At 38.5% G+C, this 25,383-nt stretch overlaps 1 protein-coding gene across 3 annotated transcripts in view; it reads right to left on the bottom strand.

Annotated features, from left to right (window-relative positions):
• The window catches only part of lrrc1 (leucine rich repeat containing 1), a 187,640-nt gene that overhangs the window by 8,146 nt on the left and 154,111 nt on the right, over positions 1-25,383 (bottom strand). For 2 of the 3 annotated variants that reach the window (XM_087978426.1, XM_043679493.2), the window contains 3 exons: positions 14,432-14,547; positions 11,581-11,753; positions 6,181-6,320 (listed from right to left, as the gene is read on the bottom strand). In XM_087978426.1, coding sequence (XP_087834552.1) covers positions 6,181-6,320; positions 11,581-11,753; positions 14,432-14,547 — 429 coding nt within the window. The remainder of the gene's footprint in view (positions 1-6,180; positions 6,321-11,580; positions 11,754-14,431; positions 14,548-25,383) is intronic. The other variant, XM_043679501.2, reaches the window with a different exon arrangement.

Genomic DNA, 25,383 nt, shown 5'->3' with positions numbered 1-25,383 from the left:
GCTAGATTCAATAGGAAGTGTTCCTTGCTTTCTATATCTACTAGTTTAACTGACCCTTTATCTATTCGTGTCATCATCCGTACAGATTCTTTTTTGTCTTCCACATCGACACATCCCTTTTTGTTTTAACGTCAGGCTTCCCCAATAAGCACAGCTAGTCAAAACACCTTTTCTCCATCTTCTGTGAATCTGTTCTATTCTGCAATGTTCATTTCGAAGTGCTGACCTTTCTGTAGCCACACTGTACTAATCCCTTTATGCCCGGTGCTTCCTAATGCTTGATTTGCCAACTATTGTTTTATTACAAACATTAGGTGTGTGCATTACTGGACTGATTTTTAAAATCCATTATTAATAGCAACTCCCCTCACTTTAATGTGGCATAAAAGTTAAATGCCAAAATACAGAAGCCAGTGTCCTATTTGCCCTGTTCCTTCAGAAACTTTACTTCACCTTTTTCTCAATTAAATGCAATGAAAATACTGACGGCTTGCGCAATTAGGTAGGACTGAACATTTTACCAATTTGTTAAATATTAACTGTAACCAAACTCCTTGCCGAGCCTCAAACAATAAATTCAACAACTATGGAAATGTATTTCTGCAGAATTTAATACTTTAATCCATCTTTCTCTTCTTTTTGTTTTGAATAACTTGAAACCTTAGGGACGGCAATATAATTGTGCACATGAGAAGATGGAACAGAATATAAAAGACACCAATAAATAAATGGACAATGAATAGTACAAGCTAGCCATAAATGTACAAACATAGTAAAAGTTTACATAAATATGAAAAAGGAAAACAGTAAACAAAATCAGAATGTCTGGGAACTATTAATAGAAACTAATGAAATGGCAAATGAACTGAAAAGGTATTTTGTTTTAGTCTTCACAATAAAGATTACAAGGAACATTACAGTGGCTATTGTAGTGCAGAGCCAGAGGGACTGGGTTCAAAATCCACCTACTTCAGAGGTGTGTCAAAATGCATAAAATTATTTTAAAACATATACATGAAATGCCATATCAGGTACAGAAAGAGAAAGGTTGGCTTAAGATACCTCTGAACCAGGAAGCCTAGATGCAAGTCTCATCTGCTCTAGAGATGCATAATAATTTCTGAACAGGTTTAAGGGCTCTTGGGATGCAGTCGTAGTGCCCCTACCTCAGGTCCGGGAGACCTGGTTCAAGTCTCATCTGCTCCAGAGGTATATAATAACATTTCCGAACAGGTTGGTTAGAAACATCTACAAGGAATATCGCAGATGTAGCTATAAATCAGGAACTGAAAAGGAAGGAGGAACTCAAGAACATTACAATCACCAGTAAAGTGGCACCAAGTAAACTGTTCGACTTGCAAGTTGACAAGTGCCCAGGTTGTGATAGACTTCATCATAGGGTCTTAAAAGAAGTTCACAGTCAGACAGCTGATGGATTGGTTTTAATTTTCCAAAACTCCCCTGATTTAGGGAAGTTCCCATTTGATTGGAAGATAGCAAATGTGACCCAACCTCAAAATTCAAAAAGGGTGGGACGTAGAAAGCAGACCAGGCCAGAGCTTCATATCTGTCAAGGAGAATATGTTGGAAGCTACTTAACAAACATGCACGGCAGTACACTTTGATAAGTTCAAGGTAATCAGGCAAAGACGTTATGGTTTTGTGATAGTAAAATCATGTTTAATCAACTTACTGGAATTATTTGAGAAAGCATCATGCACTGTGGATAAAGGGGAACCAGTAGGCGCACTTAGATTTTCACAAGGCATTTGATAAAGTGCCGCACCAAACATTCTTGCAGAAAATAAAAGCTCATGCTTTTTTTTGAGGGGGGGGGGGGGGGGGGGGGGGGGGGAAAGAGTGCTGGGGTTTAAACATAGAAGATTGGTTGGCCAATAGAAAGCCAACAGTAGTCATAAAAGGAACTTTGTCAGGTTGCCAGGATATAACAAGTGGTGTGCCACAGGAGTTGGTGGTGGAACCTCAACTGTTTAGAATTTATATGTAAAGGAAATATATAGTTGCTGCATTTGATGGTAGGAAACTATGTTGCAAAGGGGATACAAGGAGATACAGAAAGGTACAGACAATTTAAGTGAGAGAGTGAACTTCCAGAAAGCTGGCAAATAATATGGGGGGGAAAACTATGAAACTGTCCATTTTTGGTAGGAAGAATAAAAAAGCATATTATCCAAATGGTGAGAGATTGCACAATTCTGCAATACAGAGGATTTGGGTGTCCTAAAACATAAATCACAAATGTTTAGTCAGCAGGTACAGCAAGTAATTAGGAAAGCTAATAGAATGTTCTCATTAAATGACAGGCAGACTCAAGAGATGGAATGGTCCACTCTTGTTCCTTATTCACATTAAACAATTCATTTATTGTTCCTGGTTTATTCTCTGCATGAGTATAATGAAGATCCTTAAATCTAATTGGGGAGTCCTTTCCATTGATCCCCAACACAGAAAAGTGCTTGAAATAATCTTCAATATTGACAAATTGTCCTTCAAATGTACAATAAAATTCTGTGGGTAATTACAAACAATGCACAATAAGCACTGTTCCCTCCATTTCAACTTCGTGACAATCCCACTAATGTTGCTTCATAGCAAATAAATATTATATAACAGAAGACGACAACTTAGTTTAAGTCCATTGTCATTTCATAAATTTGCCTTAAATTTCAGAATATTCACTTATTATGTAGTATTAAAATTGTTTCAACAAGTCTTAAAAACAATTTTCAATTATCTGAAGTTTATACTGTTTATAGAATTAGATTGCAATTATACTTGGATTTTCTTGGATTTAAAGATCTTGCATACAAGGGAGAGTATTTTGTACTCAGCATAGGTTATGTTTTTCAAACAGTAATGAAGTTATGTGTAATTTTAGAGAACACAAGATTAAAGACTGAAAGCAGCTTTAGAGAAGCAGTATGTTTCGTATTTATACTCTGCTTAGATATAAGACATCTGCTTTTAAAGTTCACAAACAATGGCTTATTAAGCAATTAGGTCTTGACACAAATGGATATCACCTATATCTAATTTTAAGAAATTATGCATTGTTTTAGTCTGTCAAGACAACATAGCAATTGATTGTTTTTATTTTGTGGCTCACAGTTAAGTGTAGGAAGAACTGATTTATTGGTGTTACAAAATACTGTAACAGATTAAATGAGAGTGGAAGTTTCTCCATAAGCTAGGTCAGAAATGCAAAGAGGAGGAGGAACAAGTCCATTCTTTATCCTCACTTTAATTGAAAATCAATTTGCAGGAAATTCATAAATATGATAATTAATCTATAATTCTGTAACAAATAGAGGTGGTGAACAGTACAATCTTCTAGTTCCTTTTTTTTTTTGCCCTGTCAAATATTTTGTGCCTATTGTTAAGTTTCACAAAATCTTATAGCAATGCAAAGTCATGGCTGACTACATTAGGTTTGTTAGCCAAACCATATACACATGAGTCTACCAGGTCAGGATCTTGACTATTGTTCCGTGGCAAGAGAAAGTAAAGAATGAGAGGGTCAACATGATGCTGAGGATTTTGTGCTGTTCTAAAGTGAAGTGATGTACTTTCTTGCTGCCCAGAATGACAGCTGCTGAGCCTGCAAGCAACAATGATTCCTTGTTCAACCAGCAGTAAAATATACTCGTTCAACATATTGATTCTTTTTTTTAAACTTTAGATAGGGTATGAAAGTATTGAAAACAATGCAGAAAAGGTTCACAGGAATTGTTCCAGGGCTAGGAAACAATAGTTATGAAACAATAAATTGGAGAAGTTGGGATTGTTTCCCTTGGAATGAGGAATTCAAAATCATGATAAGTCTGGACAGAGTAAATGGACAGAAACTATTCCCAATCATGAAGAATCAAGAACAAGGGACAAATTTAAACTAATTTGCAGAAGTAATAAAAGCATCTCAGTGGAAGCAGGTTCAACCAAAGCACTCAACAGAGAATTAGACTGTATTCTAAAAAGGAAGGATGTATAGGGTGTTACAAAGTTGGTGTGTAAAAATGGCAAAAACATAAAATGAATTTAAAAGCAGTGCATGGTCCCTTTAAGTGTTTACACTTTGTCTGTGCTTAGAAGTTTGCAAGCATTATGCAGAGAGCCCCAAAATTGAAACAAGTGTATCAAAAGACTTTTCAGTTTGCAGGCACAAGCAGCACTTTTACCCAGAAAACAGTTTAAATTCAACCAGTTAATTTATAAAGGCACTCGGAGATTAAGAACCAATTTTGATTACCTCCAACCAAATTGTAAAGAAATTAACGTGTAATCGTGGGTATAAAAGATGCGGGCATTTCAAAATTAGAAGAGAAAGCCAACTGCCATCTGAACAGGTGAGAGGGAAGTGTCAAAAGAAACATTGATGTCTCACAAGAAAGCACTCGAGAAAGGTACAAGGCACGGTTAGCCAAAGGAGGAATTCCAGAACTGAAGAATTACTGAGAAAACATTCCCAGCAGCATAATCAGCGGAGAGGAAGAGGAGCATTCCAGCGGATTCATTCTGCGTGAAGTTTAGATATTAAGTTTTAATTTGTTGTTTTCTTATTAATTGGATTTATACTAAGTGGGACCTGTGTTATTGAAACAGCATGCCAATAGAATTTAATTCAGTTAGGGAGTAATTGTTCAGTTTGTTAGAAAGTCTGTTAATTTGTTCACTGTTGGAGTTAGATAAATAAATAGTTACTTGTTAATTATAGAGCGGGTGAAAGGATTCCATTTCATTTAACCACTCCTTTATAACAAATTTGGGGATAAGAGGTAGGATATACCCCTTGTCAGACTTCTTCTATCAGATGTGTTGCTGGAAAAGCGCAGCAGGTCAGGCAGCATCTAGGGAACAGGAGAATCGACGTTTCGGGCATTAGCCCTTCTTCAGGCTAATGCCCGAAACGTCGATTCTCCTGTTCCCTAGATGCTGCCTGACCTGCTGCGCTTTTCCAGCAACACATTTCCATCTCTGATCTCCAGCATCTGCAGACCTCACTTTCTCCTTCTTCTATCAGATTACAAGGCGAGTTGGGTGTTTCGGTTTTAATTATCGGAGGGCTGTCAACCTCTGCTTCGTAACATTGGGTTACGCTGAGAAGGCAAGAGAAAGTCAATAATGCACACATTCAGAGAGACACAGACACAATGGGCTGAACAGTCTCCTTTTTTGATGTAACAACCATGTGATGATGGGAAATCAGTATGGGGTCAGATTTAATAGCTTGAAAATTTGGTTGTGGATAGAGTGTCTACAGAAGCTCTAGTCAAAACAGGATTCCATTTCAGTTAACCACTCCTTTATAACAAATTTGGGGGTAAGAGATAGGTTATCAGAATGTGTACTGAAGTGTATGGTCCCACAGTTCTGATATCACTCATTCGGAAAGGTCCAGGGGAGAATTTACAAAGTTTACTTAATCAAAATTTAGTACCGTTGCTCTTTTATACTGTTTCCATTAGAAACAGAAAATATCAACATTGGTTAATCCTACTAAGGGACCACTCATCATTGCAGTTGCATGGTTCAAATGGGATTGGCATGCACTAAAAATCTCAGATGTTACTTGGCTTTGGAGACAGCAATAGTCATATTTTTGAGAAAGGTGGAATGTGACAGTCAGCTGTTAGCAAGAGGTAATCTGATATTGTCCATTTTAGACATGCATTTGAGGCACTTGCAACAAAAATAAATAGGCAAGTTTCCAGGCCCCTTCAGTGTGGACTTTTCCAGGCTGTCGGAGTTCGTAGTATTCTTGGGATCGACTACCCATTTATAGGAGTCTGAGAAGGGAAAGGTATAACTCTGGAGTATATCAGGCAGCACTTAACCTTATTCCTAGACAGATTAGTTAGTGAATTAATCAAAACAAAAATTGCCCATTTTCAGGCCATTATAAACAGAATCATTTTTTGGTGGTGGAAGGTGGATTCATGACAATAACCATTTACAACATTTAATCATGCATTTGTACATTGTATTCCCATTAGGTAGCAAGCAGTTGTTGTGCAGATGTTTAAAATTATTATCCAGACCAGAGAAAAATAATTTTTGAGATAAAGATAAGTAAGTTAAGACTTAGGGACAACTCCATTGCTTCCCAAACTAATTTTAAAACTCTTTCCCAAACCTTATGAAAATTAGCTTCTCATCTATTACCTTTTCTTCATCATCTTCCTCATCCTCATCATCTAAGAAGCGTATTGCACTGATTCTGTTCATTGCACGTTCGTTCCATATTTCATCAGACATGTCATTCACCAAGTTTTCTAATGCTCCACAGCGAGGTAAGTTATCTGCTGGAATCAGGTAAGCACAGAAAATTATGTACTCATATTTCCAGATAGTTACAAAATTTCGTTAGTGAAAAACAAGCAAATACAATCTTCTAAGTTAGATGTTTTACAAGTTGATCTGTTTTAAAATGAAAGTAATCTTGCTCCAAAAAACATGTAAAAATGTTTTCAATTTTTTTTGAGAGAAAACAAATGAAAAAGTTTTTGAATATTCTAGAAGTACACATTAAGATTTTTTATCTAGTTTTATATTGCCAAGCATCTGTTTCAATTAATTTAGGACTTTCTCCACTACTTTTCACCTGTTTGTCAGTAAATTATTTTAAAACGGATTATACTAACTACAAATTAGATAAGGATGCATCTTAAATATCATATGTACTCATCTGAAGTTATAAGCAGTGCAGATTCAAAATGACCAAGGCTTCAATGTTGTCCAAAAGTAACTGGGCTTTCAAGTTAGAATACAGGGTTAAGGTTTATATAATTTCACCTATTATTCTCTTCAACTATTTTGCAATTTAAAAATCAACTTGTTTGAAAGTGAAAGGCATAATTATCCACAAATTATAACACTTAACTAAAACTCACTTGCAGCATTGAACAAGGAAAATATTTAACAATGCAAATAGTATTTTCTTAGCATGAGGGGACAGTGGGTTTGAGAATGGAGAGGAGAGAGAGTGAGGACAAAGAAAGGAAAAGTAAACATCACAGATACAAATCAAAATTATACACATACTGTTTACAGTAACTTCAAGAAGACAAAAGCAAAAGTTAACCTAAATAGTATTTTAAAAAGTCAAAGGGGTATAAATCACTTTTTTTTTAAAAAATGGTTTTCTAAAAGGACTTTAAAGGTGAAAATAGGAAATCAGGCAACCCAAAAAATGGAGCTATAAAAATGTAAAAAGAAAACAAGCTTTGGTAAACATTATTTGGGAAGATAGAGAAAGTGAGAAGAAATAAAAGCAGGATTGAAACAAAGAGCAGAATAAGGAAAAATTTACATAATTTGACTTGAAAATAACAGAGGGAGTCAGTATTGAAGAAACCATGTGTAATGGTGCTCATACTGGCACAAAATAAGTACAGAAAAGGTAAACAGAGCACAATGAGACTTAAAAGAAAATGAACAGGAGTTTTTAAAAAAGTGGAAAAAATGATAATATTTTCCATAAAACAAATTAACCAAACCTCTAAAATGACATGAATAATGTCTTACTTCTCAGAAACATTTGTATTTTTAATAAAGTCAGGGATACACACTAAATAAATTCTTTAGTTCCACATCATCAGAAACAATATTAGCCAATGCATTCAGCTACTATATGAATTAAGCCCGCAAGAGTTGATTTATCACTTTGTACTTGCTGTCTATCCATTTAACCATTTTATTCTCAACTTAATGGTCAAGCAACTGGGCAGACTTAGTAAAGTGTTTACTAACATGTCTACATGATTAGGACATCAATTAACATTATATATCGATTGCAGAATCACACATAGCACATAAATGGAACCAGTGAGAGATTGACTGATCAGTTAGAAGACACAAAACATTTATTCACTTAATTTTCAGTTCATTAACTGAGATACTTTGTAGGATTACAAAACACTGGTTGCAATTGGTAATGAGATTAATTTATCTTTTTGCAAAAGTAGATTAAAAACCCAGTGCTACTTCTGAATATCCAAACTTTGTGAACAGAGAAAAGGAATTCCTTAACTGAAAAAGATGATATCCATAAGACACTTTTGGAAGGACTAGACTTGATTTCAATCGCATTCAGATGGGATACAATGTAGGGTTTGCCTTAGATATTTACTTGGGTACACTGATGTTAGGAACTCCTGTAAACAGTCTCATCAGCACTTTGCATTCAATGATGTACTGCCCAAATATTCTTAGCATAAACTATTCAACATAGTGAATGGCTGGGCTCAGTGGGCTGAATAGCCCACTTCTGCACTAAACCCACATGTACAATTATTTACTTTCAAAGTTAGGTTAGTATTAACATTTTAACAGGCCAACATGAAGGTTCCCATGCAACTACTGCCTTTGTCCTAGCTGGCCAAAGTCATGGATTTGGGAGATGTCAGAGAAGTAAATTTGCAATTTGTTGCCCGGTCTGTGGTGTGGAGGGAGTGCGTGTTTCAGCCAGGACGTACTCATGTCAGTCAATATTCATTTAATTGCTTCCAATCACATTGACTGAATCCCACAGTTGAGTGTGCAGGGAAACTATAATTGAAAACTATGCAAATGACCCATTAAGAGATTTATCAGGAAAGTGCTTAGATCATATAAATAAAAGATAGCTGATAGCCTGCATATCTAGTATGTAAGTTCTTTAACGTAAACCAACATTTGTTTTGTAAATGGAACTTCAAAGTTGTCATTCACTTCCCTCCCTCTGTATTTCCTTATTTTATTCACATCAGCAGAAAATAAACTTAGAACTAATTCAAAATAATTAGGGATTTCGACATACTAAATTGGACAAACTGTTACCACTGGTGGAATTATCAAGAATCAGAGAACATAGATTTAAGTAGATTAAGAAGAACAACTGCACAAGGGAGAAACTCGGGAAGTGGTTAGACTCTGGAATGCACTACTTAAGAATGTAGTGGAGGTAGATCCAATCACTGCTTTCAACAAAGAAATATATAATTACTTGAATAGAAAATAAATGCAGGTCTACACAAACATTTTGGGGAATAGCACTAAGTCAGTTGCTCTTGTGTGAATATGACAGACTAAATGGCCTCTTTCTGTATTGCTACCATTTTATGATTATGGTTTCTCAAAAAGGTTATACTGTTTAAGGGTGCAATAGGTTGCTATGTTTTGTTGAGGTTCCTTTCCTTGCAGTAAAGACCTGAAGTCAGTACAAAATAAATGAAAATTATTGCTGGACTATAACAGCTCACTACATTTTAGTTTCATACTTCCATAATATTGGATTGCAGCCATTATTGCCAAACCAATGACCTTGGAGCATCAGCAAGGCCAAATAGAAGTAAGCTCTTCCCCGTCCTGAAATGGGGAGAAATATCATGAGGGTCATAGCCTAAAACAAGCTAATAATTTCTGAGCACCTGTTATGGTGGAAAAGGAGGCATAAGGAGGGTGAAAATGAGAACTTTTGAAGTTGAGTCACTTAGTAATAAAGGCAAACATAACAGCCAATTTCCACACAGTACACACTCATGAAAAGCCGCAAACTAAATGACCAAATAAATGCACTCTGTTCTTTTCATGATGGTCAAGTGATAAATAACATCAAGAAAAAACTGAGCACTTCTCCAATCAAACAGTTTAAACATCTTACCCAAAAGGCTTCATTGCACTTAAGATGAGGCACTCACCAGACAGGACTAAAAGCACTGAAGACCAACATGTGCAAGCTGCTGACATATATGCAGAGCCTTGTACCCAGAAATTGATATATATTTTAGCTCCAAAATAACAGGCGAAGCAAATACTAATCTCTAACTCAATGCATCTCATTAACTTCTGCTGAACGCAACCTATGCCAAGTTTTGAGATGTTGAATAGACTCACCATATGAATGGTGTTTGGGCACGCCTAGCTTGGATTATCTACAGCAAATTATATCAATAATCTTCAAACATAAAGGTAAGAAATTAACTAAATGAGTCAAGCAAGCACCAGGATACTAAGCAAAGATGGCAGCAAAGTTCAGAAATGAGAATGCACATTGGAAAACATTTTTTAAAATAATGTTGGCCAGGAGAGTTGTATATGAGTAACTCAAAGGCTTTGCCAAGCAACTGATACCTAACAATGGACAGTGAAATTCAAGCAACATAGTGCATAACACAGCGTGCTCAAAATCAAAGAAATCGCCTGACTAGAAGAGTACTTGGCATGGCAGCATGACTTAGAAATTTCTGACAAAATTTCCAAACAGTCTCGTCCAGTGGTGCTTCAGTGAGATTTCAGTCTTTATTTCTGGGTCCTTTAATGGCTAGAGCAACAAAATCCCACTTACCAGAAGGTCAGGGCTTTCGTAATCTTCTTTGGGTTCCTTAATTTCAGCTTGGCACAAGTTTGAGCTGTCAACTGCAGTGACTATAAGGGACTAGCTGATTGTTTTAGCTTACTGCTGGTTGCATATGCTTTGTGCAAATGACCTCAGGTTCAGGATTGGAATAGCAGGATATCTTAAACATGCTGCTGTAAACTGGCACATGCTTCGGCAAGATTAGGGCAAATAGTGAGGACAAGTTCTAGTCTGTCCTCCTTGTTGATTCTCTCAACACTCATCACAGGTCCATTTTGCCAAAGGCAGAAATGACCACTGGAGTCTTGTGAAGATGAGGCTTTCTTATTAAAGGTACTTTCCACTATCTTGTGTGCACTGCCACCAAGATAATGAACAGGACATCCATGAGGACATCCATCCCCCTATATCAGGAGCATCCTTCACTCGTACCATGAGCATCAAACCAAGGTACCAATCATGGTTATCTGAGGAGTATGGGGAAACATGGTTGAAGCATCATGCAAACCTACAATGATATGCCAACCTGGTGAAGCCAGCATTCCTTGCATCCTAAACAGTAAAACCAGAATGTTACAGACTGAGCGAACCAATCTCATGACCAGTGGATGAAATCAGAATACCACATTCAATCAGGAATGTCAGTGGACAATTAAACAACTATTAGGATTTCCACAAACATCTCAGATAACATGAATTGCAAGGGTCTTTTCCCTAGGTGGGGAAGTTCAAAACTAGGGGCATACTTTAAAGGTGAGAGGAGAAAGTTTTAAAAAGAACATGAGGGACAACTTTTCTTTTACGCAGAGTGGTTCATGTGTGGAATGAACTGCCGGTGGAAGTGGTGGATGCAGGTAGTTACAACGTTTAAAAGACATTTAGGTAAGTACATAAATAGGAAAGGTTTGAAGGGATATGGGTCAAACACAAGCAAGTCAGACTAATTTAGTTTGGGAAATTTGGTTGGTATGGACAAGTTGGACCAAAGGGTCTATGCTCATGATGTATGACTCAATAATTGACACTTCCTAAATAGTCCAACTGCGTACAATGTATTTTGATTATTCGTGGTCATTTTTCCCTGACACTACATTTACCCAATCTAAAAAAATCTTTCAACAATGTTGCAGACAAAGCAAAAGCAGGGGCCGAGCATCAATCCTCTACAAAACCCTTCTAACTATCCTTTGAACAAATTAGTGTATAACTGGTGGCAGATACTGTACCATAGTTGTTCTGTTCAGAAGGCAGTTGAGGAAGCAACACACAGGTCAGAACCTTTTCTCTTGTTTCAACATCAACGTCAGTCTGGAAAGTTAGAAGAGGCTGTGACTGGTTTTCAGACAACCAAAGGGCCTTGAGTTTCAAGCTGGTCAGTGATAATGGCAAGTGTTTCAACCTGCGTCGAAGAAAATGGCAACAGAGTTTTTGAAAAAAATAGTGAAGACAGTGAAAGGTCATTAAGTGGTTAACTTGAAGACTTGGGTACTCAGTAGGAAATCACTGAATATTCAATAGTACAGGAAACAACACCTGGTGTTTCTTCCTTGCAGAGATTTGCTCAGGCTGCGTAGGCTAACGTGACACAAGGCTGGACATTACAGCATCTCCACCAACATTTTGAAAGCAGGGGTAGGAAATCTCATAAAATACAACATTGAGCCTTCCCACTATCTTCCTCCTGCCCCCACCTGTCCATTTTTTTTACAACTCGGACAGAGAGGTGGTAGTTTTTGGCACATTGCCTGTACTTAAGCCAATGAGGTCTTTTAAGTGGTCACTTAATCAGTATTTGATGGTTATTTAAGGGCCTCATTCCATCACTATTTGACCCGCAACAGGAAGAGACTTACATCAGGCAACTATCCCAGCAACTTGTGTCCAGCAAGGGATAATTGCATTCAATTAAACTCACTCCTTTTCACTCAACCCTGGTGACTGAAATCCAGGTTTCCACCCTCCCTATCCCCATATCACAGTCTGCCAGTCAGACCCCAACAATTCTCTGAATTTAGCTTGAAGTCCGTTGTACTCTATGCTGCTCTCTCCCCACCCCCACCCTCCTCTAGCTTATCTCTCCACGCTTCAGGCTCTCTGCCTTTATTCCTGATGAAGGGCTTTTGCCTGAAACGTCGATTTTGCTGAAGCTCCTCTATGCTGCCTGAACTGCTGTGCTCTTCCAGCACCATTGATCCAGAATCTGGTTTCCAGCACTGCACTCATTGTTTTTACCTCGTTGATTTTAACCCTACTGCGAATCCTCTTGCAAGGATGCCTGCCTTGAAGAAGTTTTCCTCCTCTCTCTACAAGAATCTCAGGGAGTCCCTCTCCCACTGCAACTCCCAGGTCATTTATTCACTCCACCCTCTCCTCCCTGACCTATCACCTTCATCTCCTCCCCCACTCACCCATTGTACTCTATGCTACTCTCTCCCCACTCCCACCCTCCTCTAGCTTATCTCTCCACGCTTCAGGCTCTCTGCCTTTATTCCTGATGAAGGGCTTTTGCCCGAAACGTCGATTCTGCTGAAGCTCCTCGATGCTGCCTGAACTGCTGTGCTCTTCCAGCACCATTGATCCAGAATCCAGTTCCATAACATCCTAGTTTGGAGACTGCCTATAGTTCCACCATGGGCTGCAACTTGAAACTGGCATTGTCAGGACTAAAGAGATGCAGACCAGTTTAACTAGCAGCTCTCGAAGACTGTACCCCCTCTTCAGCTGGAAGTGAAAGTCTTTAATTTGGGCAATTAACTATGCTTGCTATGTCAAGTCACTGCAAGAGGAGCTGGCTTTTTGGTGGGCAGGCTCTCTGTCAACATTTATTTTAGTACTGTAAAATTGTATCCTGTAAAATACAGCTTATAATCTGAATCAAGCAGAACAAATTCAGCCTAACTATGATTAATTTGGTCCAATTTTTAGGATTGCTTCTCAGGTCTATTAACCACGAATAATTTCACTTCTGACTATGCAATGTCTTGTACCTTAAGCAACAATTCTATTTTTCCTTCAAGGGAATAGCAAATTCAACAAAGCTTTCAAGATTCTTAACTAATCACATACTCCAAGTAATGGTAAATAGTACTTGCAGAAATACACACACCATTACATCTATTCACAATTCATCATCTGAGTCATCACAAATGCTTATTTTAAGAGATATTTAGTATGACTGGGTTTTGATGGAAGTGATGGACAGGCCAGGCTCCGTCCATTCATCCAATAGTTTATACTGCACTTCTTTTTGGAGGAATTAAGCTGGGTAGAATGCAGCAGTATAATGGATCTGTAGAAAGAGAAACCATGGATTGGTTTCCATGCTCAGTACAAAATTCTTGTTATCATTCAGCTTAGCAAATGCCTGATAGCTGCTTTCTCTACATTTATTGAAGAAAGATTATCATTACAGCAACTTCTTATTTGAAAGAGTTGTTGCATCTCTTGTTAGGAACAGGACAAATGGTGGCATTTCAAAGGCAAGGTGAAGGTCTGCATGATCTCAGAGTAGATTAACTGAAGACAGACATGACCAGAATGTCTGCAAGAGTAGTTTTGCTTGTAGTTTGTCCAGGGTTTTGTTGAGTCAGAGGGTTTATACAAGATTCCCAAACTCCACGCATTACGCTGCAATTTACGTAATGCCAGTCATTTCCTAACATTGTCAGGTGGCCTTGGTTGCCATATTTAATGTTGTCATGGAAAATTATTGGAGTAAACAGGGTTTGTTGACAGGATAGTTTGATTAATGGTTACCTTCTACTGGCGTTTTAGAAAAACTACTTGGTTTTGAAGTAACAATTATATTTCAGAATTAAGATTAACATTCATTAAGGCAACAAATGTATTTTAAATTTCCCAGGTACTGCACATTATCTAAAAACGAATTTCAAAGCAACTTACTTTCTGTTTATTTATGTGCACTACTAAACATTTTTTAAACTGACAAACTATTTATATCACTGACACACTGTTTTCTAAAAGTGCATCCAAATTTTTGACTACGGTCATCAATTCTACTAATTTTCTGTAATGTAAATTAAGCATGCTAAAAATGTACACCACCAATATACTCACCTGTTTCCAGCTAGGTCCAGCACATGGAGTTCAATTGCCTGTGAAACTTCTGGTGGAATTCTTGTCAATCTGTTATCACGTAGACTGAAGACATTAAGGCTACAGCAGCCACCAATCTGCATTTGAAACCAGAGGGCTCAAAAGTTACCATTTCTTGTACTGTCTCCAAAAATTACAGGTTATCTTCTTCAATGCAATCAGAATGCAGAATTTTGACTGTATAACTAGTCATGATAAATGCAAATACCTGGGCTACAATAACCGACATCAATTACTGAACAAGACTAACTCAGCTTTTATGGCCAGTGAAGTACTGCAAGAGCTGGTCACTGAATTCAACAAAGCTGCTTCGAAAGATCTAGCCATCTATATGGCATGAATTATCCCTTTCCCAATGCAAGTTTAAAACTGGCACCAATTGAAAGGGCTATCTAAGCAACCAGGACAAGTGAGGCCATTAAGCAGAATAAGCAACCAGTCACAGTGAAGTATTCTCACTTGCCACCAGCCAGGAAGTGAAAGGCACTAAATTTTTCACTTTTCCAGAGAGCCAAACACATGGGATTAAGGTAGCAGTTGAAATATAACAAACCCAAAAAAGTTTCAAGTATGTCTTTGTTACATCATGGAGAAGTTTTGAATTTCCAAGCATGAAATTTAGCTTCGCAAAGTCAGCAAGCTGATTAACAACTATTACAAATTCAGTACATTATTAGTTAGGTCACATTTAAAAAGTAATTTTTGCAATGAGGTGCACAATTAAAAAGGGCAAGTTTGTCAGTTCAGTGACATTTGCTTATTTGCCTTAAGAGCACAAAACATAGAGAAGTCAAAGAGACAGAGTTTTAACAGCACCAAAAAGGCCCCTCCATCCATCCTGTGACTGCCAGTCATCAGGAATCTATTTATTTTAATCCCATTTCTAACACATGGCCCATAGCTTTGTATGCAATGACATTTCGATTGCTCATCCAAAATAATTACGTGTCTTAACAGCTCCTGCATCTTCACTCTTATAAGCAGTCAACTCCAGATACCCACAAACCTCAGAGTGAAAATATTTCTTTTCAAATTCCTTCTGAAGTTCCTGCACCCTAACTTAAACCCTCCTCTCTGACTAATGAACTCTCTGCTAAAAGAAAAATATTCTCCCCATCCCTATCACAGTGTGAATGTAGTAGGGTTGTTGTAATGGGTGACTTTAACTTTCCCAATATTGATTGGAACCTCCTTCGAGCAGATGGTTTGGAAGGAGCTGTTTTTGTAAGGGGTGTTTAGAAGGGTTTCCTAACTCAGTACATTGACAGGCCGACGAGGGGAGAGGCCATTTTGGATTTGGTGCTCAGCAATGAGCCGGGCAGGTGTCAAATCTTGCGGTGGGAGAGCATTTTGGTGATAGTGACCACAACTGCCTCACATTCTACGTAGCTATGGAGAAGGAGAGAAGCAGGCACAATGGGAGGATATTTAATTGGGGAAAAGGAAACTATCATGCTATCAGACGTGAGTTGGGAAGCATGGATGGGAGCAATTGTTCCATGGAAAGGGCATTACAGGCATGTGGAGACTGTTTAAGAAACAGTTGTTGCGAGTGATGCATAAATGTGTTCCTCTGAGACAGGAAAGGAGGAGTAAGATAAAGGAACCTTGGATGACGAGAGCGGAGGAGCTTCTCGTCAAAAGAAAAAAGGTAGCTTACGTAAGGTGGAGGAAGCAAGGGTCTTGCTCAGCTCAAGAGGATTACAGGCAGGCGAGGAAGGAGCTCAAAAATGGTCTGAGGAGAGCCAGGAGGGGGCACAAAAAAGGCTTGGAAGGAAGGATTAGGGAGAATCCAAAGGCATTTTACACGTATGTGAGGAATAAAAGAATGATCAAAAAAAGAGTAGGGTCGATCAGGGATAGCATAGGGAACTTGTGTATAGAGTCTGAAGAGGTAGGGGAAACCGTAAATGAGTTTTTTGCTTCTGTCTTTACTAAAGAAAAGGACCTTGTAGTGAATGAAACCATTGAGGAGCAGGTAAGCATGCTGGAACGGATAGAGATTGAGGAAGCTGATGCACTGAAAATTTTGATAAACATTAAGATTGACAAGTCGCCAGGGCCAGACCAGATTTGTCCTCGGCTGCTTTAGGAAGCGAGAAATGTGATTGCTTCACCACTTGTGCAGATCTTTGCATCCTCGCTTTCCACCAGAGTTGTACCTGAGGACTGGAGGGAGGCAAATGTAATTCTGCTCTTCAAGAAAGGGAATAGGGAAATCCTCGGCAATTACAGACCAGTCAGTCCTACGTCTGTCGTCTGCAAGGTGTTAGAAAGGATTCTGAGGGATAGGCTATATGACCATCTGGAAGAGCATGGCTTGATTAAATGCAGTCAGCATGGCTTTGAGGGGGGCAGGTCATGCTTCACAAATCTTATTGAGTTCTTTGAGGGTGTTAATACACAAGTTGATGATGGTCGAGCGGTGGATGTGATGTATGTGGACTTCAGCAAGGCATTTGCTAAGGTTCCCCATGGTAGGCTCATTCAGAAGGTCAGGAGGAATGGGATACAGGGAAATTTAGCTGTCTGGATACAGAATTGGCTGGTCGACAGAAGTCAGCGAGTGGTAGAGGAAGGAAAGTATTCTGCCTGGAAGTCAGTGGTGAGTGGTGTTCCACAGGGCTTTGTTCTTGGGCCTCTACTCTTTGTAATTTTTATTAATGACTTGGATGAGGAGATTGAAGGATGGGTTAGCAAGTTTGCAAGTGACACAAAGGTTGGAGGTGTCATTGACAGTACAGGGGACTGTTGTAGGCTGCAGCGTGACATTGACAGGATGCAGAGATGGGCTGAGAGGTGGCAGATGGAGTTCAACCTGGATAAATGCGAAGTGATGCATTTTGGAAGGTCAAACTTGAAAGTTGAGTACAGGATTAAAGACAGGATTCTTGGCAGTGTGGAGGAACAGCAGGATCTAGGTGTGCAGGTACATAGATCCCTTAAAATTGCCACCCAAGTGGACAGGGTTGTTAAGAAAGCATATGGTGTCTTGGCTTTCATTAACGGGGGATTGAGTTTAAAAGCTGTGAGATCTTGTTGCAGCTCTATAAAACTTTGGTTCCTGTGTCCAGTTCTGGTCACTGTTTTATAGCAAAGATGTGGATGCTTTGGAGAGGGTTCAGAGGAGGTTTACCAGGATGCTGCCTGGAATGGAGGGCTTATCTTACGAAGAGAGGTTGACTGAGCTCGGACTATTGTCATTGGAAAAAAGGAAGGGAGGGGACCTAATTGAGGTGTACAAGATAATGAGAGGCATAGATAGAGTTGAAAGCCAGAGACTTTTTCCCAGGGCAGAAATTGTTAACACGAGGGGTCATAGTTTTAAGCTGTTTGGCGGAAAGTATAGAGGGGATGTCAGAGGCAGCAACAATTGTGGAAGCGAGGTCATTAGGGATATTTAAGAGACTGTTGGACATGCATATGGTCACAGAAATTTGAGGGTTCATACATTAGGTTTACCTTACATGAGGATCAATGGTCGGCACAACATCATGGGCTGAAGGGCCTGTTCTGTGCTGTACTGTTCTATGTTCTATATTCTATGTTCTATCTATAACCCTCATCCCAATCAGATCACCCCTCAGTCGTCTTTGCTCCAAAGAAAACAACCCAGCATATTTACCTAGTCTCTCTTTATAGCTGAATCATTCTATTCCAGGTAACATTCTGGCAAATTTCCTCTGTACGATCTCTAGTGCAATCACATCCTTCCTACAGCATGGTGATCAGAACTGCAGTGTTACAGTTGTAGCCTCAACTAACACTGTAGAAAAACTTCAAGATAACCTCCTTGCCTTCACTAATAAAGTATTACGTATACCTACTTAACCATTTAACTGTATGTCACGGACTAATGGACTTGTTTTCAAGGTCCATCTGGTCCTCTGTATTTTCACCTCACTTTCCAGTATGAAATGCAACATGTCACTGTTCAGCCTATCAGACTAGTCCACGTATACTGGCCTGTAGTCAAAGGCTTTTCTCCTCGCTATTTACCACACCACTTTTTGTGTCTTCTGCAAACTGACTGACTTTACCTCCTACATTTGCGACAAAAAAACTAAACGTACATCATAAACAACAAAGAAACCATCACTCAATCCTGTGGTGAGCCAGTAAACATGGGTTTCCAGTCACAAAAACACCCTTCAACCATTACCCTCTGCTCATTGTAAGTAAGCTAATTTTGGATTCAATTTGTCATATTGTCCTGGATCTCATGAGCTCTTCTTTACAGCCTACCATGGGACACCTTTTAAAAAATTTTAGTGGAGTCCATGTAGACCACATCAACTGCACTACCCGTATGTACACACCTAGTTGTCTCTTCAAAAAATTCAATTAAATTTGTTAAATAGTGTACAGTGTCAGCAAGTTTTGGATTTTCACATGTAACCTTTCATGTGCAGACTCCAGAGGTTGCTGTCAGTTGCAGAGGAATAACAATGGTGAGTGGCAGCAGTATTACCATCATTAAAAACAAACCGATCTGAGATACATCCTCCTGAGACAAGTCATCAGTGGGCATCATTGAAGGTTTCTTTTTCCACTCGTCAGCTCAACACATATTTTGCAAGTAATTTACTCGAAGTACACACTGAATATAGTGAAGTGGGGGAATTGTACAACTTCAGTAAACCCAAGGCCCATCAACTCCTTAACCACTGAGATTTAACAGTTGAGGAAGAAACAAGAACAACATCGAAACAAACAGACAATACATTAGAGTTGTATCAGATACAAAAAGAGGAATAGAGAAGAAAGATTGGATTGAGGGTCAAAAGGAAAAGAATTTTTTTTTAAATTGTCAGGTGACAATTAAGGAAGAGAAGCAAAAGGTTTAAGTAGCTCAGTCTCTGATCCACAGAGTTCCTCTGACAAGGCATGAGCAATTTTTATCAACAAGATAAAAAGCTACATGCACAGTTAAATTTCAGCCCAAGCTTCCACTGCCAAGTTTAATCAGAAGTCAAGAACAAATCTATCATTTTCTTAAAAATAATGAATGAAAAGGCCAAGGGGTAAGAGACCGTTTGCGTGTAGCAAATGGTGAAGCAATATAAATCAACCAACAATTCACAAGACTTACAATTCATGGAGTTTTTTTTAATTCTTTGTACTTTCTGATCACCTTATGTACGCAGCATGCATAATTAACCTGCTGTCATTTTTTCCAGCAAGACCTGCCCACAGTACAAAAAGGGGAAGAGGACTATGGATTGACCGAGGTGAAGTTGGGTGACGGAACAGACTACAATTCCTTCTCTGGTCTCCTTCCCCTGCCAACAATACTTCTTCATTTTATAGCAAACAAAAAGTCTTTAAGCTTGGCAATTTTAAATATTTTTATTTCCAAGTCTATTTCCATTGGTATAAACCACACAATTTTTTCAAAGACATAAGGGATGGTCAATTAATGCTGGCCTAGCCAGCTACACACGCATCCTACGAAAGGGATTTATTAACATATTTCATTATTTTATTATTAGAATCCCGACAGTGTGGAAACAGACCCTTCAGCCCAACATGTCCACACCAACCCTCTGAAGAGTAACCTATTCCCTTACCCTATATTTACCTTTGACTAATGCATCTAACCTACACATCCCTGAATGCTATGGGCTCTCTCGCATGGCCAATTTCATAAAAAAGAAAAATTGTAGCGAAAGCCCACTGACTGCATTGATGATTATAGCTACAAAGCCTCACAGGAGTTAAGGGTCACCTGATCAAGCAAACTCAGTTTTATAGCCTCACCGGAGGAATTCTGAAGAAAGTTTGCATTAATACATCTACATACTTTATTATTTATCATAAACAAGCTTTGCATGGTGTCACAGTTATGGCACTGAACCAGCAACTCACAGATAAGCAATTTAAATCTATAGCAATGTATGAAATTAAATTGAATAAAATACTGTAATTTGTGAGCCATCAGTAGAAATCAAATTATAAAAACAATTAAAACACAAACACTTCATTGATTCCCTTCAGAAAATGATCTCGGTCATTTCCATTCAGTCCATGCTACATGAGATTTTAAATCAGTCTGTGCGACACATGACTTTAATTCTATCTTAATGGCCTTTGAAGTGGCAAAACAAAGGATAACCACCATCTTTTTCTCAGGTCAACCAGGGAGATACAGTAACTACAAACATCCCAACCTCCCTTACAGCAAAAAGTAAATTTAGAGAAAGTCCTCAATAGAAATATTAAGATGAAGTTAGAGGTTTGTTTTAGGGGTTATAGTACATTGATGAACAATCATTAAATAAAAGGACAATAAAAAGCAATTCTGCAAATCAACCCATATTGCAGGAACATTATTACATTACATGGCTTCAGATAGAATGGCATAACAATCAAACATCTCAAGTACAGAAACTATACACAGCAGAAGGTTGATCACTTGACCATTTGTCATTTTCTTTAATGTTTGTATTGACTACCTGCAAAGGTAAAGTCAATATATTTGCAGAATATGAGAGAGCTGCTTTCTCATTAGAGAGACGACTGGTGGTGGTTTAACATGAAGGTCACCAGGCCTCAGACAAGAGGCAAGGTTGAAAAGGTGAGACCTTCATGGTGACCTCAGTACAGAAATAGTGTCACTCATGTCATTCTGTATCGCAAACCAGACACCCACCCAACCAAGGTAACTAACCCCCGAAGACATCATAATCATTCATCTAAATCTAGCTGAAAACATGCACACAGATACAGAATTTAGAAATGCTGTGCTGTTAATTTTGAATGTAAAAACTTGAATCTAAGAACTTAAATCAAAAATCTTGTAAACAGAAAAGTTAGGAAGTGATTAAACTTCAATGTCGAACTCTATCAGGATTAAAATATCTTTACAAATACTGTCAGCAATTTATTATAAAAAGTAGAGTGGTGCTGGAAAAGCACAACAGGTCAGGCAGCATCCGAGGAGCAAGAAAATCGACGTTTCGGGTAAAAGCCCTTCAATCAGGGCTGATCTAAACTCTAGTTTCCAGCATCTGCAGTCCTCACTTTTGCCTATTATAAAAAGCAGTCAACTTCAACATTCTAAAGAAATATCGGAGCATTCTGAAGTGACTGTGACTAATGCGATTATCGAAGTAATTACAAGTTTAATCTTTACAATAATCACCATTTGGATGGAGACTTTTTTTATTATTAAGCAGGTAATTTGTGGTTTTTGCTACCCCTCAATCCTCTTCTCATCTAGCAGCCCATCAAACCAGCAAACTTACATCCATCTCTTCCTAACAGCACCAACGTTGGTCAATTTATGTTTGGTTTTAGAGACACTTGCACTTCCAACATGCTGCTCCCAATGACAAAACAATCAAAATTTGTAACTACATCAAGGAAGTGAGCACATATAATATGGCATATTATGCAGAACTTCATAGAAATAAACATGCCGAATACAATTTGGGAGGTTATTAAACAGCAAGATTAAACAAGCCATTTCCTCATTTGAGAGAAGATCTGGCTCAGGAAGGTTGTTCCATATGGAAGACAGAGATGGAAGTCAGGAAATAGGTGGTTTTAACAAGTCAATATGAAGGTGCATTGAAATTAGTTGAAAGGAAGCATTTAAATAAAAAGATACACCTCAGAAGTGAGCTCATCAGAAAACTAACAGAAGCAGCCAATAGTACAAACTCATCATTAGGCATCATATATCCAAATATCATAAACCAGATTAAAAAATCTGATAAAATATTGAATGACATGCAATAGTTTTAATGCAGATTAACTTCTTTTTCTCTCCCTGTAGGCCATTGTCTTTGGTGATGTCCTTACAAATCTGACTTGCTGTCAACCATTTATAATCTCTCTAAGTCTCTTTCGCAGAGGAAGGCCATCCACAACCTCAGTGATGTATGTGATTCCTGAATTAGGTTTTCCATTGCACATCTGCATCACCAAAATTACATAAAGAAAAAGCAGAAATGAAAGCACATGGAATAATCTTGCAGCATTGTTTGAGAGGTAGGAGATAGTGAGCAGAGATAAAAGAAAATTGCTCTGATTGATAAAATGTGTCGAGTGATTTATACTAAAGCCTCAGCCTTAATATATACATGCTGTTCTTCAAATTTTTCCCATAAACATTCTATGAACTTCTCATATAGGTTATCTTGGCAAGTTTAATTTTTCTAAATTATACTGATTAACATTTCCCACGATCACCAGTCTACCTTTTGACAAGCTCCCATTATTTCTTCCTTTACGTCAACCCTATGTGGTTTCACTTAGGGGCCGATACACCAGTTCTTGCCTTTATCATTTCTCAAGACATTGGAAACTGTTTCCACAATCTAGTTTTCTGAACACGGATCACCCCCCTTTATTATGTTAAAACCATACCAGAGCTAGCCCCCACCACCATCCCAACTTTTCCTAGTTCCCAAATATTCTGTACTTTCCAATATTCAGGTACTGATCTATGACGTCTGGTACTCATGACTCTAACAGCTACCAGATCATTCTAATTTATTTCTATTTGCACTCTTCGTTCATCTGTTTTGTCTTGAATGCTACCTGCTTTCAGTGACATAGTCTTCAGTTTTATCATTTTATTCTTTTTTGAACTCTAACCTTATCTGGTGACGCATTCTTAGATTTACACTGTTCAACCCTTCCTGTCATAGCCTATTTATCATTTCCCATAACGATACCTTTCTCTTTTCCCTTCCTTCTACTTTGAGTTTTACTGCATTTTCCAAACTTTGATCCCTTGTTCCCATTATTTGGCTTAAAATCCTTTCCATCTACCTAATTATGCAATTTACAAACACAGCCGAGCATGATTCAGATGGGAACTGATCCAACAGCACAGATCCCACTGTACCTAGTACTGATGCTAATGCCCCACATACCTGAACCCACTTCACCCAATCTTTGAACCATTTATTGATTCCTTAATCTGATCTACCCTATGCCAATGTGCACATGGCTCATAAGAATCCAGAGATTATGACCTTTGAAATTCTACTTCTTAATTTGCTGCCAAGATAGTCAAATTAACTGTGCAGAACTTCCTCCTTTGTCTTCTCTATGTCATTGCTACCTACATGGATAATGACAACTAGAATAAAAACAGAAAATGCTGGGCATACCCAGCATGTCGAGCAGTAACGAGAGAAAAAAACCTGAGTTGACATGTTGAATCCATTTTGACTTTTCTTCAGAGCTGAAATGGATTGGAAAATTGTGCTTTTCATACCTTTGCCAGAGGCAGAGTCAGGAAACAGGTAGTGCAGAAGCCCAGTTCTAAAGACAAATGGTCTGCTCACTCGAGTGAAAGAGAACTAGAGATGTGAAATGGGTGTAAATTAAGCTAAGGAAGGGTGAACATGACTGGATTCTCCCTCTCCCTACAAGTTCCTCTACAGCCCTGAGCTGATGCACCAAATCTGGGCACCAGATGTTACACAACAGTCTGGAATCTCTTTGCTGTAGAGAATGGTGTGAATCCCTCAGACTACTAATATTAGACTCTTTTTCCCTCAGTTGAAAGGTTTCCTGCATCAGAGTACCATGATCAGTTAGCTCACCAACCCCACAGTCCCTACCCTCATCCAAACAAGCTCAAAAAAATCATAAGACTGTTGAACAATCCCTGGGCAAAGACTCCCTCAGAAATTCAATTAAATCAAATCATGGAATCAAAGAATCCCTGTAATGCAGAAAGAGTCCTTTCAGCCCATTTAATCTGCACTGACCTTCTGAAGAGCATCCAATCAAAGGTAGCTACCACCCTCGACCCCATAGCCCCTTTTTTGCCATGGCTAATCCACAGCGTCTACACATCTTTGGACTGTGGAAGGAAACTGCAGCATTGAGCAGAAACACACACAGAAACATGAAAAATATGCCAACTCCACAAATTGCCACCCAAGGCTGGAATTGAATCCAAGTATCTCACATTATAAGGCATCAGTGCTAGCCACTGTGTCACTGTTGAAGTTACAGACCTGTGAGCCTTGCGACTTTGCTGGAGAAATTATTGGAAAAGATTCTTAGACACAAGGTTTACTCACATTTGAAATAATCTGAACTTACTAGCAACAGGTGGTATAACTTTGTGCAGGGAAATTGGTGTCTCACAAACCTTGATTGAGTCTTTTGAGTAAGTGGCAAGGATGATTGATGAGGACTAGACAGTGGATGTTGTCTACATGGATTTTAGCAAGGTCTTTGACAAGGTTCCTCATGGGAAGCTGAAGTCACATGGAATCTGTGGTGAGCTGGGAAAATGGATACGGAAGACAGAGTAACAGTGGAAAGGTGTATCGCTGCCTACATATCTGTGATCAGTGGTGTTCTGCAGCAATGTACTTTAGGAACCCTGTCGTTTGTATGGATGAGATTTTAAGGTGAATGTAGGTAAATTTGCTGATGACACAAAGATTGGGGGAGCTGAGGAGAGTGAGGAGGATTGCCAGAAGAAAATTGCACTATATAGATTGCTTGGAGACTTAGGCGGAGAAATAGCAGACAGCATTTAATCCTGATAACTTGGAGGTGATGCATTTTGGAAGATCTAATGCAGAAGGGAAGTATACAGTAAATGGTACAGAGTATAAAAATTGGCAAGTCATATTGCAGCTGAATAGAAATTTAGTTAGGCCATATTTGGAATACTGAATACAGTTCTGGTCGCCACCACCAGAAAGATGTGGAGGCTTTGGAGAGGCTACAGAAAAGGTATACCAGGACGTTGCCGGATTTGGAGAATATTAGCAATGAGGAGAAACTGGACAAATTTGGTTTGTTTTCACTTGAACAAAGAATAGGGGATGACCTGATAGATATTTACAAAATTATGAGGGGCATTGATAAAATGGATAGTCTTTTTCCAGGGTAGAAATGTCAATTACGAGGAGATAGAGGTTTAACGTAAA

Source organism: Chiloscyllium plagiosum, unplaced genomic scaffold (assembly GCF_037043375.1).
Source record: "Chiloscyllium plagiosum isolate Xiang-an unplaced genomic scaffold, Cpla_swu_hap1 HiC_scaffold_3, whole genome shotgun sequence".
NCBI classification, from domain to species: domain Eukaryota; kingdom Metazoa; phylum Chordata; class Chondrichthyes; order Orectolobiformes; family Hemiscylliidae; genus Chiloscyllium; species Chiloscyllium plagiosum.
This window is presented reverse-complemented; position numbering and strand designations above follow the sequence as displayed.